We start from the raw sequence: 18,791 nt of genomic DNA, 5'->3' as shown, positions 1-18,791 counted from the left end.
AATGCACTCTGTGATGCGTCTTATTCTTAGCTGTCACTGAGCCGTTTTCTTGCTTAGTTTATCTAGTTCTGATTTTTCCCCTCATTTGTTCAATGCAGTGAATTGGTGAGCTCCCACACCACCAATCAGTAAACCTTCTTATATATATAAAAATAATAGGATTGTTTGGCAGTTTAGATGTGGAAATCTGTTTTTAAATACTGCAGTCTACTTTTATATTGATTTTAAGGATGTAAAAATTCCAACAACCAAACATTAGCTAATTTTTCATTAGATATAACTGTCAGTGCCCAATTGTTACACTTCTTGATTTCAAATAATCAGCTGAAACCCACAGTCTTAAATAATAGAAATACTGCGCAATTGGGTGGAGTCCATTACTATTTGTAGTTTTAATTATTTTTCATTAGTTCTCTTAATGAGTGTTATGCTACTCTCTTTCTAAAGGTTAGGTTTAGACACATTTTACATATTTTTGTTCTATTTTATATTTAAATTGGGCGAACCCTCAGGTGGGAGGTACCACCTGTCTACAGTTTTGGCCTATTAAGATTGTGAGTTTGAATCGCTAATTATCAGTGATGTTTTCAGCAATACTGATAATACTGAAGGTCAACAACTTCAGTCACTAATATACAGGTCGGGAACTAGGTTTCACATATTTTGAATGGTTCTTTCAAAACAATCGGATGCAAGTGACATGCAAAAAAAAACAAACAAAAAAAAAAACAAACAAACTACTGCTTAGGGATAGCAAAACCTTTTAAGATAAAAAAAATGATCATGATCTATCAAGCACTGAAACTCAATGTCACGGTGTGACACCAATGCTGCCATACGGTTATTAACCATATAATCAAGTACCACACACACACCCCATTCACACACTGTCACAGGTACATGCCTTCCTTTGTTATGCTCTAACGACATTACCACACAAGTTTTGCAACCCACTCGTTCCCTGAGGTACCACAAATTACGGCCCTCCATAGTGCTCTGAGGCCCTTGAAGAACAAAGCACAGGAACGCCTTTCTTTTCAAGTCTTTCAGGCTCAATTAGGAAGCCCTGTGACTAGCATGTGGCTGTGATGTGGCAGCAGGCACAGCCATTCTTCTGCGCTGATTGAAATTCATTGCACAGCGCCTGGACTCTAGGACCTGCTCGAGCATTGTTTGAGAGCAGAAAGGCTACAGGATGTTTCAGAGAGGGTTCAGGGAATGGAGATGACTGGAAGGAGACAAGTGGAAGTGCTTAACAGTAACAGCAGGATAAGGAGAGGATTTTCAGTTCTGAAGTACAGAGACAGTACATGCCTGGATAGGAATGCAGATTAAAAATAGCATAATTTCCACACGATGTAAACAGCAGCTGGCATTTTCACATGAAAAAAAAATTATGAAAAAAATTTGATGAAAAAAGTTATGATATTTTGATATGACATTAATAATTTATTCATACATGCATTTATTTTGCAGTATTGCATGCTTCACCAAGTATGATTTGACAATTTATTCAAATGAGGCAACATAATATAAATCTTGACAAAACCAGGTTCTTCACAAAATATTGTATAATATTTGACTCTGAGAGATGCTGAGATTGGCTCTAACAATCAATCTTCATGAGGATTAATAAACAGTTTTGACATTCTGTCAGTGCTTTGTACACAATGCCTCTAGCAAACAAGGCTCATCCCAGTGCTCAGTGCTTATTTTCTCAGAATGATGTGCAGAGCAGCTGTGAAAGGTTAGTATAAGCAGTCCAACACAGTCCTTGCTCTGAGGCCCCAATGTCATATTAATCTCTTGAGTGGTCTTTGCTGGGTAGCCATTCTAACCCTGCAGACAACATCTGAGTAAAAATCTCCCAACCCTAACCCACTCGCCCCCCAACCCATAGCCGTTCTTGTCCTTTTATTTTATATGGACCAGCCGTGCAAATCTCTCTTAAACCCAACACCCCCATTAAAAAGCTCCCAATACATCCCTTTAGTGGCTGGAAATGAGATGCACAGCAAACAGACACATCCTCCCTGCCAGGATGTTAAACATCATGGAAACTTTCAAATACGAACAACAGCTTTAATGTCTGCTTCTTGAAAAACATTTGCATGTAAATAACAGACATTGTTATGTATTTTTAATGAAATGTTCCTATGTTGAATATTAAAAACAAATCGTTTGGTGAAAAATTAAGTTTATACAATTTCCCCTCTTACTGAAAAAAATAGTCAGTCAGCCAAGACACAGTTCATGTCTTAAGTTTGCTTCTTTACTTTTACACCAGAGCTATAAGTGTAATGTAGCTAACTACTAGTAGATTACAGCACAGCAATTAGTATCAAACAAGAGGCATGTCTGAATCACGCACATGCCTCAAACTAGGATATAAAACTGAATGAATGGACTTCAGCATGAAAATTTTGGCTACTGCTGCTACTAATACCGTTTTAGTCTATGTGAAGTTTGTTCACTTTTATAGACAACGGTATCATCTATCTATTAGTATCTATTCAAGTCTATTTGTCTTTTTTTTTAATTACTTAAAAACGTAGTGTAGTTTAAAACAAATGTGTTATCATTTAGGCATACAGATTAATTAGTGAGGTATAAGCTATATTCTTCACTTAGCTACATTAGCCTCGCAGTTCAAGAACACAATTAAAAAAATTAATGAGCAAACTTAAAACACCAAGCAAGACTTGGCTGATTGGCTGTGTTTGGGTTAAGGGCAAAGCTGTGCAAATTAGATTTTTTTTTTTAGAATTTAAAAGAGGGAAAAATGTTTCTGTTAAAATACTGGCCTGCACCATATCAGGCATATTTGAGTTTTAAAATGTATTTAGCGTTCAATGTATTTCAGTTTTGAAATCTAATTTAATTTACATTTCAATGGTTTACTAACAGTTGTAGTTTTGCCCCATTTTCTGAAAATGAATAGTTTTTGTTTAGTTTTATATGTTGTTTGTTTGTTAGTACTGTCATGAATGTTGTGATAGTAGGTGTTTTATAAGTTTAAAATAAAATTATAACAGTAATCTGAGCTCAGCTCCAGCTTTTCTTAAATACAGCCAAACTCAGACGAGATCCATTTCTAAACTCTCATTCAAGCACTGAAAAAAACAAACACAAAGAAATTCCAGTTCATTCTAGTTACAGCACTGTACTGACAGCACATGCTTTAAACTGAGAGCACATGAAAATGAAAACGAAAGAGCAGCATTTTTCTGTTCCAAATGACAAGATAGACACAATCATCAAATTGGAAAAACAATGGGGGGGAGACAAATCGGTTCAAGATGTGAGAATAGGGGTCTTCCTTCAGTGGAGAGGTGTGGAAGTTAGTGGTGGGGGGGAAGCTGAAGAGGCCAGGTGGCTGGCTGAGGTCTCCTGCGCTGTGGAGGTGTGAGACAGGCCCGTCTGCCTGCCAGACGGACTCCATTTAGCCAGACTTAGCTTCCAGTGAGGAAAGTGATTGGAGGAGATGTGTATGCAGGTCCCTCACTGTGAGAATTGAAAGGTTCTGACAATCGCAGATTTGAAAACTGCCTTTCGTCCAAATTGTTCATATGCGCTGAAGCTAGCCCTGCCAGACATGGTCCAGCCAATCTCAAAAGCAAACGTACCGTCAGAGATCAGCTAAACTGTGTATGGACCTCCGCTAAAGTAATAGTCCTAATCCCAGTCATCACCAGGGAGAAAGACCAGGGCTCCACCAGTACAACAGCACAATCTGCCAGCCCTCAGGCTAAATAATAGAGAGACCCTCAGGCATTTGTGTTGCCATGGTTACGTGGTTTAACCAGCAGGATGAGAGCACATGAGATGGCTAAGATGTGTGAGAGCACATCCCCCATAAGAACAAACACACACACACACACACACACACACACACAGTTTTATACAATATGGGACACAAGTTTAAAAAAAAAAAAAAAAAAAATTAAACCCAAGTTTAAAGGAATACTCCAGCATTTGCATCCTCATCTTGATTAGCCTTGGACTGATAATTGATATCAACGAATATCACAATAATGTGAAAAAAAAGTGCTGACATTACACAAATTATAGTCCTTTCATTGTCTTTCATGAATCACATGGTTTAACTACACATATACATAATTTGAATGGCTCTTGGAAGATTATAAAGAAGATTCTTGCCAGTTTAGCAATATTTTGGCTTCTAACCAATCATGACCACTTAAAAACCACTAGATAACATGTTACATGCTGTCTGTTAACAGTATTCTATCAGAACTCTATTCAGAATAGAGTTAATAATTAGGTTGGAAACGTTCTTCAAAACTCTAACTGTGTGTCCAGTTGACAAAAGTTTGGCAAATATAGCAATTCTAATGTGACAGCACTGTTGTGTCTATTCCATCTCAAGCCTCAGAAAAACGTGATGTAGCCTATACTGTGCATCAAGAAAATGTTTCGTGACTCTATATTTTTTGCCACATCACTTTTGACACTCTTTGTCTGTCTTTCTCTGGTTTTCCAATAAAATCAGGCCATTTCTGAGACACTCAGCCAAGGCTGTAAGGATGAAAAGGTGTGAGAAATAAGTGTCGGACAAAACAGATTCTTTCACTCTTTCACGCCTTTGCCACAGTGATGTGAGAGAACTGGCTGCAAATGTGAGCCGAAAGTGTTAGAGTACACACCTCAACTGCAGCCGTGTCCTTCACACCACAGGCAAGGTTATTACATTAAAGACTACTCTCTGTGCGTACAATTTTACTATAGCACTTCCTTTACATCAAAAGCCTCTGCATTGTAGCAAAGTGATGTCAATGAGGAGCTGCTAAATGTTTGGTCAGTATTCATCAAAGGTGGACTATTATAAATCAAATTGACTCAGGAGTGGCAGCACTGCAGCTTAGTGCCACCTGAAAAGAGAAACAGGAAAAAGTTTTTTCTTTGCTGCCAAGATTGATGTTAGACCAAGGGGTCAGTGACATGGCAAAAATATCATATTAGGATACTTGAAGATTTTCAGAATACACAATATGCTTCAAGACGTTTTTCTGAGGTTTGCGAGTCTGAAAAGAAAAAAAATCCATTAAGAAAAAAAGTAATGTCTCAATAAAGACCATGAAAAATGTTATTTACAGGTTCTATAATTGTATAGGCCTGGCTTTACATGGTCAAACATTCAAGTACACTTGTTGCACTTTGTTTCCACACATAAAGCAAGTTTAAAAAAAAAAAAAGAAGAAAAGAAAAAAAAAGTATAATTAGCAACATCATATTGTCTGGTTAGATGTGTTTAGATGTATTTTTGAATCTTTTTATTATTTTTATATCAAAAGAGGGGAAAATGAACAACTTGGCTTTGTAGATCACGATACAGCTAGCTAACAGAGCAGAACAAATGCAGGCACAACCAGCTTTTTGTGTACCCATGAAGTATTAGTAGGTATCTGTAATGGGAAGATATCAGCCAAAAATGCTAGCTCAGATGTCAGGGAAAAACTAATGAATCTGGTCTGATCCTATAATCAAATTATCCTGAAATAGCACAACCTCAGATTGTGTGATGTGATTTTTTATCTGTGTGTATTTCTTCCACTTGAGTAGTACAGTGTTTGAGTAGTTGAGCATGATAGCCTACTTTTAAACATTCATCTTAAGTGAAGTGCTTCAATAAAAAACAGCTCATTTTAAAAGGTTAGTAGTTTGTAAAACTGAATCCACGTTAGCTAAAACTCAAGGTTCCAATATCGGTATCGGGAAATAAAAAGTAGTATCATGCTGTCTCCGGCATGATATGGCTGTTTTGATTGGCTTTTAAAAAACCTTTCACAAAGCTGAGACAGTTATAACTTCTGACTGAGTTTCAACAAACTTTAAAAGGTAGTTAACAAGGAGGCTTTACATTATACAATGCAAGTGAAGCTTATTGTGACAAAATAACACAATATCACCAGAGCCCTCCAACAAAATGGATCTGGAGTCAGAAACTGCATAAAAGGAACTTTAAATCTCAGCACACAGCCAGCCGTTACAATGACAGAGGCAGCTGTCAGCGTGGAGCTGAGGCTGCACAAAGCCTATTCAACTTTATTCAGGGCCCCTACTGCCTAAAGCCGACTGCTGCAGCTCCAGCTCGTCCTGACGGTGGAGAGAGGAGGAGCAGAGCAGGTCAGCCGTCTCCAGAAGAGCCGTGAGGGAAACCTGATTGTTCCCGCTCAAAGCGCCTGGTACAGTGCGGGCGACAGAGCAGGCCATTGTTTTGGCGGCAACAGCAGGAATTGGTCACATCAGGGGTTTTGTATGACAAGACACTTCCCCAGAGCCTCGCCTCGAAGTGACAAAGACAAATATTTACATGTGAATTCGGCGGAAAAGCACATTACGGGCATTGTGCTGGCTTGTCATCTCTGCTGAATGTGCACACTGTCTCATGCGCTTAACGTCAAGAGCAAAAATCACACCGGCTAGAGGAAAGCAAGCTCCTGACATGAACTCAGGAGAGAGAGAGCATTTCACATTTCAATGTGCTAACACAGATTATTTCTGAAAAAACTGCAAAGTGACTTCCAACAGAGCCACATTTCCAAAAGACACCGGTAACTCTTACAGGTAGGGCTGGGCAATATGAATATTTATCATCATCATGATCATGTAGTGGATATTATCCAGCACACTGACCAACTTCATCAAAAAGACACAGTTGGTTTAATTGGATTCAATGCAGCACAGTATGAGGGAAATCAATATACTTTGTTTTTGATAGTGTTCTTAACTTTTATCTTATCCAAAAAGCCACACCGACTAACAAGTGGCATGTCAAAAGGGAACAGGCTTCCCTTCTGTAATTTTTTTCAAATTCTCTTCTGAACCCACAGTTCTTCTTTAAGAACAAAAATATAGCTTTCAAATGACCAATGATGTAAGGCTACAAGTTCTTCAAGAGATTCTACTAGATCTCCTACTAATATTGACAAATCAGCCAAACCATCAATTCCCACCATTATGCACCCAGGGCTGTTGATGACAGATTTATGCCCAAACTCTTCACCACAACATTTCATGCAGATTAAACCTCCTTTTTTGTTAAGGGATATAAGTAACATCATTATAACATCATTAGTAATAACAGACAAACAAAAGCCTCAACAGACTGAGCTGAGCTCCAGTATTTTCAAAATTGAAGAAAACAGCAAATGGTGAGTTTTCAGAAAGCTACATATCAAACTGCTCATGCCCACCATGTTCGCCTGGACTGGATTGTACCAGGCTTGCGTAACTTTATACTTAAGTTTAGGCATAAAGCCTTTACTATGTTCTGAGTCAACACTAGCTGGTTTCAAACAATTCTTTTGCTAATCCATAAGTCATGTTTTAACTAGTAACAACTAATTCATGTGCATGTTGCTTTAACATAGTGATGACATGTTCTTAAATAAGAGTTTAGAACATGTTCACTAAAGCTGCTGCTATGAAAACGTGAAGACAGCTGCTCTGACTTTTCTAAGGAAAAAATATCCAGCATAGAAGAGAACAATGTGCATGTGTAAATTGAATAAAACTAATTTTCTATAGCCATTCTATATATATTCTTTAATATTTCCTTAGACAACCAAATATGCAGCTTTTAAACAACTCTCTCTGGCTAACCGACACAACAGCAGCCTCAGTTTAGATGTTTCTCTGAACTGGAGCTGTGGGTGTTTAGCTTCATGATTGGAGTGGAAACCAGAGCAATGATTAGAGCTTCAAAATCACAGTGTATAGAGTTTCTAATTTTTAGCTTAGTTAAAAAAACCATGTCTTTGTTCTTATTATGCTTTCTATGTGGTTTCTCATGGTTTCTCAAAAACTTACACCTTCAGAGAAGAAGGTGTAAATATTTAGTAACTACTAATCTCAATGTTAAAACTAGTGTATGGTGCAACTCATTTGGATTTAGTAACGTATAAACCTGAACTTAGTAAACACTTACGCTACAACTAGTCTACATCTGAACTTGTGCACAGCTGGTGCAATCGGCCACAGATCACTCTCACTCTGATCAAAGTTTATGTGACTGAGCTGAGCGTTGACCAATCAGATTCTTGAAATGAGGATTGGTAACATATTGTGCTACACGCCAAGAAACAATAGTAGGCCACCTTTTGCCTCGGAAATGGTCTACGACTCTGCATACTGCTTGCACTTTAACAACACGCTCCATAAGGATCAACAGAGTGGGAGAAAAGTGATGTGGTTTGCTGCATGACTACTCTAGATTTTGAAAAATTGCTATATTGTCCATCCCTGGTTTTCATAGCTTGTTTAATGATAAGGACTGAAAGAAAATAGGCAGAGTGCCAGTTCTGGCCAGTGTAATAGCTGTGTTGCATGGCAAGGCTGGGAATTAACAGTGGATTTGGCATGAGCTTAGCATTAGAGCCCATTACTTCTGAGACGATTCTGCGTTGGCTGATGTGGGCCACATCCCAATGCTGGCCTTCATGGCTGTCTGCCAGCTCACATCCAGTGGTTACTTCATGATAGAGCGACCTGTCAGTACTAAGGAGATAATTAGCAGTTTTCACACTCTCACATATTCCCTCAGACACTCCACTTAAATGGAAAAGCTGTGCTGTCCCACAAATAACAGCATACACAGGATCACTTTTCAAACGACTAAACAAAGTAGATGTTAAACTGAAAGGACACTATTCTCCTACAGGCTCTTTTTCTGCTAACATGGCAAGTCTCTCCCCTGTTCATTATAAGACTCCTAATAGAATCTGCAATTACTGTGCTTAAAAATGTCTGCCCTCATTTTACATCCACAGACCATGAAATTCATTGATGTTTTCAATTATATAAAGTCAGTGCTTTGGGGGGGAGGGGTTATTTCAGGCCTGGGCTGTATATTTTTTTTTGGTCACATGAGTCGTGCATTTTAGAGCATCCTTGCCCACTCAGCAGAGGCAGCAGTTGGGTGGACAGCTGTGTTTGCCCCTCTAAAGCATTTGCATTAATGAGATCTAAATCCTCTCCGTCTGCACGCAGACAACTCGACAAAAAGACAACAAAATGACCCATATGCATTTAGATCGATAAATCATGTATTGTCCATTTTTGTCATTTCTTACTTTTTCACATGATTTGGAAACTACAGCTGGCTTTAACACTAATTTAAAGGTGAATGGACCAATAGAAACTAAATTTCATTACATTAACTTCTATTAAAAGATAAAAATTTCATCATTTTGAAAATACAAGTTTTTGCTCAGACAAAATAATGATAAGCACATCCCAGTCTCACAGTATAAGAAATATACAGTAATGTGTAGTGTGAGCAGAAAATAACGACCTTATAGTATATGTAAATGTAGACTGGCAAAAAGAATTGATGAATTACCTTGATTGCAAGAGTGTATGCGATTGTCTTAGTAACATCGGCAAATATCAATATGCATCTCACAAACTCCATACTAAATTGCACCAACACTGCAATTTATAGAAATTATAGTGTAGAGGTCTGGCACCATTTAAAATCATCTAAAGGCTACTCTTGAAATTAGAAAATGTCATTTTAGCCATGTATGATATCAGAGTCAGATCGATATTGGCAGAAACTGCTTAACAAATACTGGAATCAGACAGATGCTTGCATTTGACTAATATTTCAAACTGATACTTGATGAAGAGCAGAAAGTACAGAAAGCAGAAAGTGATGCTAGATTACTGTTCATTGTGCAGTTGTAAAGGTCAGACACTTAAAATGTTAGCTGTATTTGTCTATAATGCTAATCCATGGAGATGTAAGTTCAACATATTGGCATCAGGAAACATGCACATGAAAAATATATTGGCTTTAGCCCTGAACTCTCATATCACTGCATCCCTATGTAATACATTGCGTGGACTGCACTGATTAGGTGTTGGTCCATATGCACAGCCTGAAGCTCAAACTCAGCTTAATAAGTTAAGGAACAAAGCACGCTTGATACATGTTATACCTGTGGGACCGTATAAACAAAGAAGTACTGGTCACATTTCTGCAGAGTGATCATGGTGCCCCTTACTGAAAACAATGCATCTTTTTCAACTCAGCATTAACCAGTCAAAAGGCACAGCATGGCTGAATGATGTGTTGCTCTGTTTTACATTAAATAAATACTACTGATACTCTTCAAACAAAGTTCACTCTAATTACGAGTGTTTTCTTCTGAATTCTTCATCACAAGGCTGCTCAAACAGCCCTGACCACAAGCCTTATCTAGCAGATTTCCAAAACCAAGGACAGATGAAAGGCACGCGCAATTTGCATGACTATTAAACTGAAAAAGTCAAATGGATATAACGTGAGCTGCTGTTTTCATTTGAGAAGTAAATATACAATGTCTGTGAGAAATAAAATGAAAAGTTCTGCCTGTTGAAGCCCATCATCAGGAAACAACAATCTTCTAACTTAAGAAAATAACAGGAAAGAACTACATATTGCGCTTTTTGGGCCTTTCTAATGTCTAGGTACAAAAAAAAAAAAAAAACAACCATGGTGACATTTCTGACAGAGGTTTTTGATTCTTTCTGCCATACTTAATATAAATTCTGACAACAACAAGGTAACTGAGCTCTGGACAAACAATGAAAAGCACACTCACTATAGTTCTCTCCTGAGTGGAAATGTTTTCCCACTTAAAAACTAAGCTATGTGCTCACAAGCAACCCAGTAATGTGTAACTGGCAAGTGAAAAACAAGGAAAAAACACTACTTGTTTCTTTTGTAATACCCCAGGGCTTATTTAATTAGGAACTCAGTCTGGCAAAGAAAAACAAATGCATTCTGACACTGTACATTTAAGCACATCTGCTGTTGATGGGAAAGATATTATAGGGCAAACATTGAATGAATGACTGAAAAGTAATGATCAGTCTCCTGCAACTTTTGTCTGAAGCAGCTTGCGCATACTGACCTACAGCTGAACTTCTTAGTGGATTATCTAAATGGAATTTAACACAGTATATAGAGTCTAATTTATTCTCAGTGCAGTCTAATTTATTCTCAGTGCAGTCTAATTTATTCAGTCATATTGGGTCTCCATCACTGAAGCATGCTCTAAACTCACATTATCAGTTAGTTATTAACCAAAAAGCCTTGTCAACAATCACAATATGACATCTGTGGGTCAGAAAGAACTGTCTACTATAGCATGTATGTGGAGCATCATCATTCCATCGTAACATGAGTAATGTCATAGTGTTCTGGAAAATGTTTTACTGGAAAAAAAAATCCAACACAATTAATCTGTTGCAAAATTAGGATATACAGTATAATTAAATAACGACAGCTATGAAAGTCAAAGTCTGGACATGATCTCATGGTTTGTTCATGTACTCAACAGTTACCTGAAGCTGTCCTGACCAGAAATTGTTTAGACATGACTCAGTGAAGAAAAGGAGAGTTTTAACTAAATGCTACATGTACTCTGTTGTTCCACTGCTTTCAACAGAGGTCCTCTCAAAGGAGGTTAGCCCATGAAAAAAAAAGCCCTCTGTAAACCACAGACCATCAGGCTGTCAGAGCCTTTCAGAAAAAAAACATTTATGACAGCACAGAGAGGGTCTAAAAGTGCTTCCCATTTCTGCTGCCAAGCTGTTCTTTGGCCAAAACTGACAGGGAAACATATTCATTCAGATATAAGAACAAGCTAAGACACCACATTAGGTCAAAACGTTTAGTGATTTGTCCCTAGAAGACTTACTCTAAGCCACTTTCTAAAACTGCTCTGCTCCAACCGCCATGCAAAAACCTGAGAAAATCAGAACGTGAAATGTTCCAGACGTACTCAAAGCAATCCGCCTCCCTTAGTCTGAATGAAATAAAAGGTCAGCCGTGAGTCACAAAGTGCTTCTCCTGCACTTTGCAGTTTGTAGAGTCTGAATCTTTCATGAACATTATACAGCGTTGAGTGTGCACAAGGTATTTCTGTTTCAGAATACTCAGTAGGAAGAGTATGAAGCTTTACAGAGTTAATCCTGTTTTTTGGCCTCAGGCCACAACCAGCAAGGACTGTTGCTGATTATCTATAATAATGATCATTCAATGCCTAAGCAGCAGAATTTGAGAAAGGGTTTGCTTAGTACAATGAGGGAAAAATCAGACAAGACTCCTGACTGCAAACCAACACCACCACACTGCGTTCTGTGATTTATCAGTCTCTGTTACTCCAGCTCAGCACACTGACAGTCCAGACGGCTCCAAAATCACTGTTTACTGAACACCCTCAACAGGAACCCGTGGCTTACAAATTCAACAAACACACATTAGGACTACTGAGAATATACAGAGGAACATTTTGAACTTCAGGCTGCATAAAAGCTTGGTTAGACTATAGTATGTATTTCACTGTTACTGTCAATATGTGTCAAAGTCCAAGGCTTCTTTCTGGAGGTACACAGTAACATGAGGAGAGGTTCTGCTAAAGCTCAGATATGTTGAATGAAGAGAATGAACTCACAGATGCAACAAAACACAGACCTTCATGCAGTCTTGATTGTCTTGATTCATGATCAAATTACACACATTTTAAATCTGACAAGCATCCAATACATTCACGGCATTTGGCAGACGCTCTTATCCAGAGTGACTTACAATTTGATCATTTTACAGGTAGGCAAAAGTAGTGTTACAAATCTTGCCCACGGTCTGGAATAGTGTAGAATGCTTCCCCAGGCGTGGGACCAAAACCCAGTCTACAGGTCAGAAAGCAGAGGTGTTACCCACTACATTACACCAATCACACATCCACTACATTCTCCAAGGGGAATTCCACAATTTTTTCAAAATTCCCTGATAATTCAATGAGATAAGGGATGAATTTTGGGGGAGTATCTAAATGATTTTTCTGACCAATATTGCGACTGTGACTTAAAAACAATTTTTTTTTTCCTCAAGAAGACCAGCACATCTATTCCTTCAAGCTTGAGGCTGGAATGCTGAAGGTAGCTTGCCAAACTGTCAATTGTCATGTTCTGTGTTTTTAGGTTAAATTTCCCCACTTAAAACTTGAATAACATGTAACAGTGAATAATGTTGAATATAATTAAAATAGCACCTCTTGCCATTTGCACTTTCATATCACAATTTCAATATAAAAGCAATTAATTGTTCAGCCCTAGTTCAGATGTAATCATAATTATTCATAACAGTTTGATGTAGAGAAACTTACCAACTGCAATTATTTGCAATGTTGGTGATAAGAAACAGAGGTTGCAATGCCTCCAATGTAAGTATAGCCATCATACTTACTAACCAAAGCCACCAGTGAACCTACACATCTTTTTACATGTATAAAAATTACTGGTGATTCTGAACAAAATGTACTCTCTTGGAGTACCATTTTACCTTACAACATCCTGCATGTACGTCTCCATCATGAATGCATTAAAATAATACATTTCAGGCCAAAGTCTTATTTCAAAGCTACTGTAAAAATGTCTCAGGCATCAGGCAGTGTTTTTGTAACCATTTTAAGTAGTAATTTTCTGCGAGGGACCTTTTAAAGGGATAAATTCTTCAGACATTTGAATCCTAACATCACCACTGTGAGCAATTCTGACTCAGTAAGTTTCTCTAGAAAAGAGCATTTCGCATCAAACAACTCTGAATGACTGTGTATACATTGTAAGCATTTAAGTATGCAGAAATTTAGAAAAAAAAACACAGTAGAATTCCTCTTTAAACAATCGCCTGAGAGTAGTTTTGTTGGTCTGAGTCACCTTGTGGAGACTCAGAATGAGATGGTCCAGTGAGACGAGGCCTGTGTGAGTCCTAAAATGCTGCCAAACAGCCGGATAGCTTTATACTAAACACAGGGAACAAAGAGACAAGAATGTTACAATAGCACGTCAGAATGGTGTTAATCAAATTTTTTGTCAAATATTAATATTTAGACTTCCCTTCCAGATAACATTTTTTTTTATTAGTGGCTAATGACATGAAAAGGAAGGACAGCTATAGCTGATGTATTCTCTCTCCTATCTCCCTCTCCTTTTGCCACATGCTAGCTCTTTAAATAGAAGACGTGAGAAGCTATAAACCCGGGCCATAAACGATTCATTCGCCGTGACACGCACTTCAGCTTTACTAAAGCTTTCTGAAGAGAGGGCGATGCGTAGCTAGTGGAGCTTTTGTATTCAAGGACACCAATAAGAACTTCCATCTGCTCATGATTAATGCAGGTTAGGCCAATCTCCTACATTTACCCACTATGACAGGAGGATACTGAAAGAGCATAGAGCATTTAGAGTCAAGTTCCCACTGCCAAGCTCTATCCAAAAAGACATAAAACAGAACCTCCATTCTTCTGCTTGTATTACCTACAAACCTACAGAATACACTCATAATGCTGCATCTTTGAACAATATCAACAAATCAAGTCAAGCTGTCAAAATACAGCAAAGTGTCTTTAGATTAGCCATCTCAGTTAATCCTTTTGTGTGGTGCAGAATACAGTTAAAATGTGAGGCCTCGAACCACAAAAGCTTACGAAACAGAACGCAAATCAATGAAGCGGATAAAGCGCTTGAGACATGAGCTACTCCTAACAAATGCAAATTGAGGTGATAATGAGGACTGATGAGTTTTGGGTGTCTTTGGCATCCCATGTGAGGTTTAAGTGGCTCTCTGGGCTGCGCTCAAACCCCAATGAAGCCATTCACAGCCATCTGTCACCAGAGACCAGCCACTCAGATAAATGCACTGATAAGAAGCCCAGCATGGGCACAGCTCTGGCTGTGAACAAAAGCATGGGATGAGTCCATTGACAGTTCAGCCTTGCAGCATGACACGCAGTCAGTGAAGAGTAGGCTGCTACAGGTTGATATCATTTAAAAGGCAATGGTTTATTTAGCCCACTCACTAAAGTGATGAGTTTCGGGTGAACATAAATAGCTAATGGGTCCTTAGGCTCTGGGTCTGAGATAAAAGCATAATTGCATTATGTCTGGTTATTTGACATGCCTTTCATATCATAATAATAAGACAGTAGCTTTAGGTTAACAAACAACAGGCACAAGAATACAGCCTAAAATATTTTCCAAATTTGCTTTATATTACTTCTAATAGTTCAAGACACATTTGCACAAGTAAATTAACCAAACAGTACAGCCGATTAGTCAGGCTAGATTTTTTCAACTAGGCCTCTCAGAAAAAAATGACTTTACTGCAACTCAGTAGGCTATTCATTAAGCCCTCATTGTCTTAACCATGTTGTGAATCTCTGTACCGTCAGTAGTAAATGTGCTTAATGGATTATTGTCTTTGTCCTCCAGGTTATTGATTAGGGCCGAGCCAATGCAGCTCTTAAAACCCCAGAGTCCACTAATGAATAATGGCCACAATTTAGACTGTCTAATACCTCCAGCCTATGACTAGACATTTGTCTTGCACACAGCCAAAACCTAGGTATATGCATGCAGCAGCATATAAGATATGCTAAAAGATGTACAAAAACCTTGCATTTATGGACCAAGTATACCAGCAGGTGTGGTATTGGATGACTGCATAGCTCTCTACACATCTAGTCTCCTGTAACTGGTTGTTGAGAAATGAGGCAATCTTTTACATCGGACCACATTTTGCAACACCTTTAGCAGGACTTGATCAAAATCTTGAACGTGATTTAAACAGTGGCTAAATGACTGCAAAACACAGGTAGCCAAATGAGTGAACCACCATGTTAATGATCCAGCCAGGAGGCTTTGTGGGTATTGTATTTTTTGGTTTAACTGATGGGCTACTACAACAGGCACACAATGATATGGGCTTATACACACCTTAAATGAGTAGGGGGGCTTACTCAGGTCGATTCCATCCTTGACAAGCTTGTCCCGTATCAGAATCTTCAGTTTGAGTTTGGGGTAAGTCACTGGATCCATAGATTGTTCAAGAATTAGATTGTTATTGGACAGTCCAAAGCTTGGGTTCAGTCCTGGTCTTTCCCATGCAGGCGAGATCCATGACTTTGAGCCATTGGGTGTAGGGTCACACAGTTGGGAGGAGTGTAGACCTACACTGGAGACACCTGGAAGTGGTTCTAAGGTGAAGTAAAGTCCAGGTGCCACCTTCTTGTCCTCATCTCTCAGCCTCTTAACCGCACGGAGAACCTTTTGCCGGTGATGAGGGATGAACACTCCGATGGCATCCAGGTCAGGGTCCCCTATCTGTTTACACACTTCCAAGTCATCGTAGCCATTATCCACAAACGCTTCAACATACTGGCAAAGCTGGAGGGTCTTCAACCACTCGTAGACTATAGTGGGGCCGCTGCTCATCCTTCCAAAATTACACCAATAAGTCCATGTATCAGTTCTGATGATGGTTCTGCATTCTCCTCACCATCCTCTGTTCAACTGCCAGCCTCTCTGCAAAGCTAACCTGAAGCCTACAGGTCTAATAGGTAGATCTCTGGAAGTAAAGTGTTCTTCCAAAAGCACTGAAAACGAGTTCATGGCACTTGTGAATCATAACATGGACTTAAAGTGCAGTAACATATCGTTCATCTACATGTTAAATACAAAATTGCAAACTTTAAACACAAACGTCCCCACCTTAAAACCAGCGTTAGTACTTTGTGGAAACTTCTAAACGTGAAGGTTTAGTCTTGGTCGCAGTAGCGGGTAAATAAGTTCTCCAGTTCGACTCGGGCGAATTTCCTCCACCACTCAGTGCTTCAGCTCGCTAGTGTTTCGAAGGTGTGAGTGAACGTGCGGCTCTGCAGCTTAAGTTGTTCCTCGGTGATTTTCACCATCCTGAGGGCTTCACTGCTTCTTCACCGCAGCTCCCACACAGCCCTGCTGGAGAAAACCATGCTCGCCCTCTTCCCTCTGCTCTCCAGAAGAAAGCAGCCGCCACCGATTGTGCTCTCTTGCTCACTCGTCGCTAAATTGAAATTCCCCCTCTCTGTGTTTCTGCTCCTCAACTCATCGCTACGTAAAGCCGATTTTCGTATTACATTTTTCGCGTTCGGCGCCACCTGCAGGCCGCGCAAGAAGGTGCAGGTGGAGCTGCAACAGCCTCAATGAGCCTCAAGCCCCAATTACTGACAAAACCAGTCAAAAACAACCATCTGCGTTTAAGAGACGGGGCTGGTAGGCTTCACTGACCTCTTCGACTGCTTTTACTTTCTAAAATGTTTAGCCTGCGTTTACATGCCTCACAAAGAGGTTTTCTATTCAGAATACTACTTCGTGACCATAACAAAGAATTATTAAATAAATAGAAATGTGAAGGATATAAATCATGTTTCAATGAAAAAAGACTGCAGGCATGGAATCACCCTTGTGTGTCAGAAGGTTCAAGGTTCATAAACTGTAGAACTTCAAAACTCTTGATTTTTTAAAAACATACATGCTTAATGGATACTTATTTAAAATTTCCAGTGGTGACTCTGTATGTAAGGTGATTTTTTTAAATGTGTTTTTATATATGACACATTATAACACAATCTCACAACACATTTATTCATCAATCTGTGCCAGTGTGGAAACAGTGAATGACTGTGACCTGTCCTGCAAGACGTAATTGTCATTTACGGGGTGCCAGAAATCTTTTCAGAAGAAAATGTACAAAAAGAAATAAATGTTCACTTTAGACCCATACTTAATCATTTTCTTAGTATCTCTAGGTTCATTTATTTAAACCTTTAAAAGGCAGTTTATTCTGAATATGAAAGGAGTAGCTATGACTAAAAGCACAAGAGACCAACAGAGCAACGATGCTGTATAATAATAAAGTGAACAATAGTTAAAAACTGAAGAAACAGAGAACATTTCCTGTGATTTAGTTTTTGCTATTCACTGTCAAAAACCTTTTCACCTTGGAATTACTGAAATAGGAAAGTCCTTAGTCTTGCACCGCAGTACATGCACAGTGGGGAAAACAGTGACACCCTGTGGCTCAAGCCTGCAACAGGCTGTTTCTTATTGCGATCACAAGAACTCAGACAATTAAAAACCATGGGCAAAAAATACCTTTGCTTTACATTTATTTTTCCATTGCACATTTAGGTTTATCAACATATTTCTTAAATTGTAGGTGGCAGCATATTAAGACAAACATCCATGTGAAATTTTGCTTCATAAAACTGTACAATAACTTGGCTATAATGAGAAAAACTACACCCCACTGAAACTTTCCCAAGAAGATGATGACTGAGAAAAGAGGCCCACCTAGAAAATGGAACAGTAAGAGCTTTAGGGAGAAGTGTACTGATAGGTATGCTCGCGGTGAACAATTCAAACCGTAACAATGCGCATTAAATAAATATGCTCCTTCATGCCTGACTGGGGAAATAAAAAGATACAATGTGATTTGTTCTGGTCAAACATATAATTCTGGCATATTCCCAAAGCAGAAGCCTCCTATAAAGGGTATATGTAAATGGATGTTTCAAGTTTGTAAACACTAAGTAACATGCTGCCTCTTTTGTGCAAGAAACGTGTAGGACACACAGTATACAGAGATGGCCAGAGATAGTTTCAGAGGAAGGGAGCTTCATCAGGATGCAGCAGCTCCTCCTTTAACTCATGACCAAACAGTTGGCTCACCTTCCAAGGTGTTTCAGTTTTACATTGGATTTACGGAGAATATTTACAACTAATTCATTTTCTTAAAATGCACCATTCTCTTTTTAAATAATATACTAAAAGTATTCATTTGTAAATATCTGAAATTAAAAGTATATATATATATATATATATATATATATATATATATATATATATATATATGTATATATATATATATATATATATATATATATATATATATGTATATGTCT

At 38.5% G+C, this 18,791-nt stretch overlaps 1 protein-coding gene across 3 annotated transcripts in view; it reads right to left on the bottom strand.

The window, feature by feature from the left end:
- The window catches only part of sash1b (SAM and SH3 domain containing 1b), an 89,334-nt gene extending 72,376 nt beyond the window's left edge, over nucleotides 1-16,958 (bottom strand). For 2 of the 3 annotated variants that reach the window (XM_017699915.2, XM_017699917.2), the window contains exon 1: nucleotides 15,787-16,944. In XM_017699915.2, the coding sequence (XP_017555404.1) occupies nucleotides 15,787-16,284 (498 nt within the window). In that variant the 5' untranslated portion in view covers nucleotides 16,285-16,944. Of the gene's footprint in view, nucleotides 1-15,786 lie in introns of all 3 variants that reach the window. The other variant, XM_017699916.2, reaches the window with a different exon arrangement.
- Nucleotides 16,959-18,791: the final 1,833 nt, after the last annotated feature.

Source organism: Pygocentrus nattereri, chromosome 10 (genome assembly GCF_015220715.1).
Source record: "Pygocentrus nattereri isolate fPygNat1 chromosome 10, fPygNat1.pri, whole genome shotgun sequence".
NCBI lineage: Eukaryota > Metazoa > Chordata > Actinopteri > Characiformes > Serrasalmidae > Pygocentrus > Pygocentrus nattereri.
This window is presented reverse-complemented; position numbering and strand designations above follow the sequence as displayed.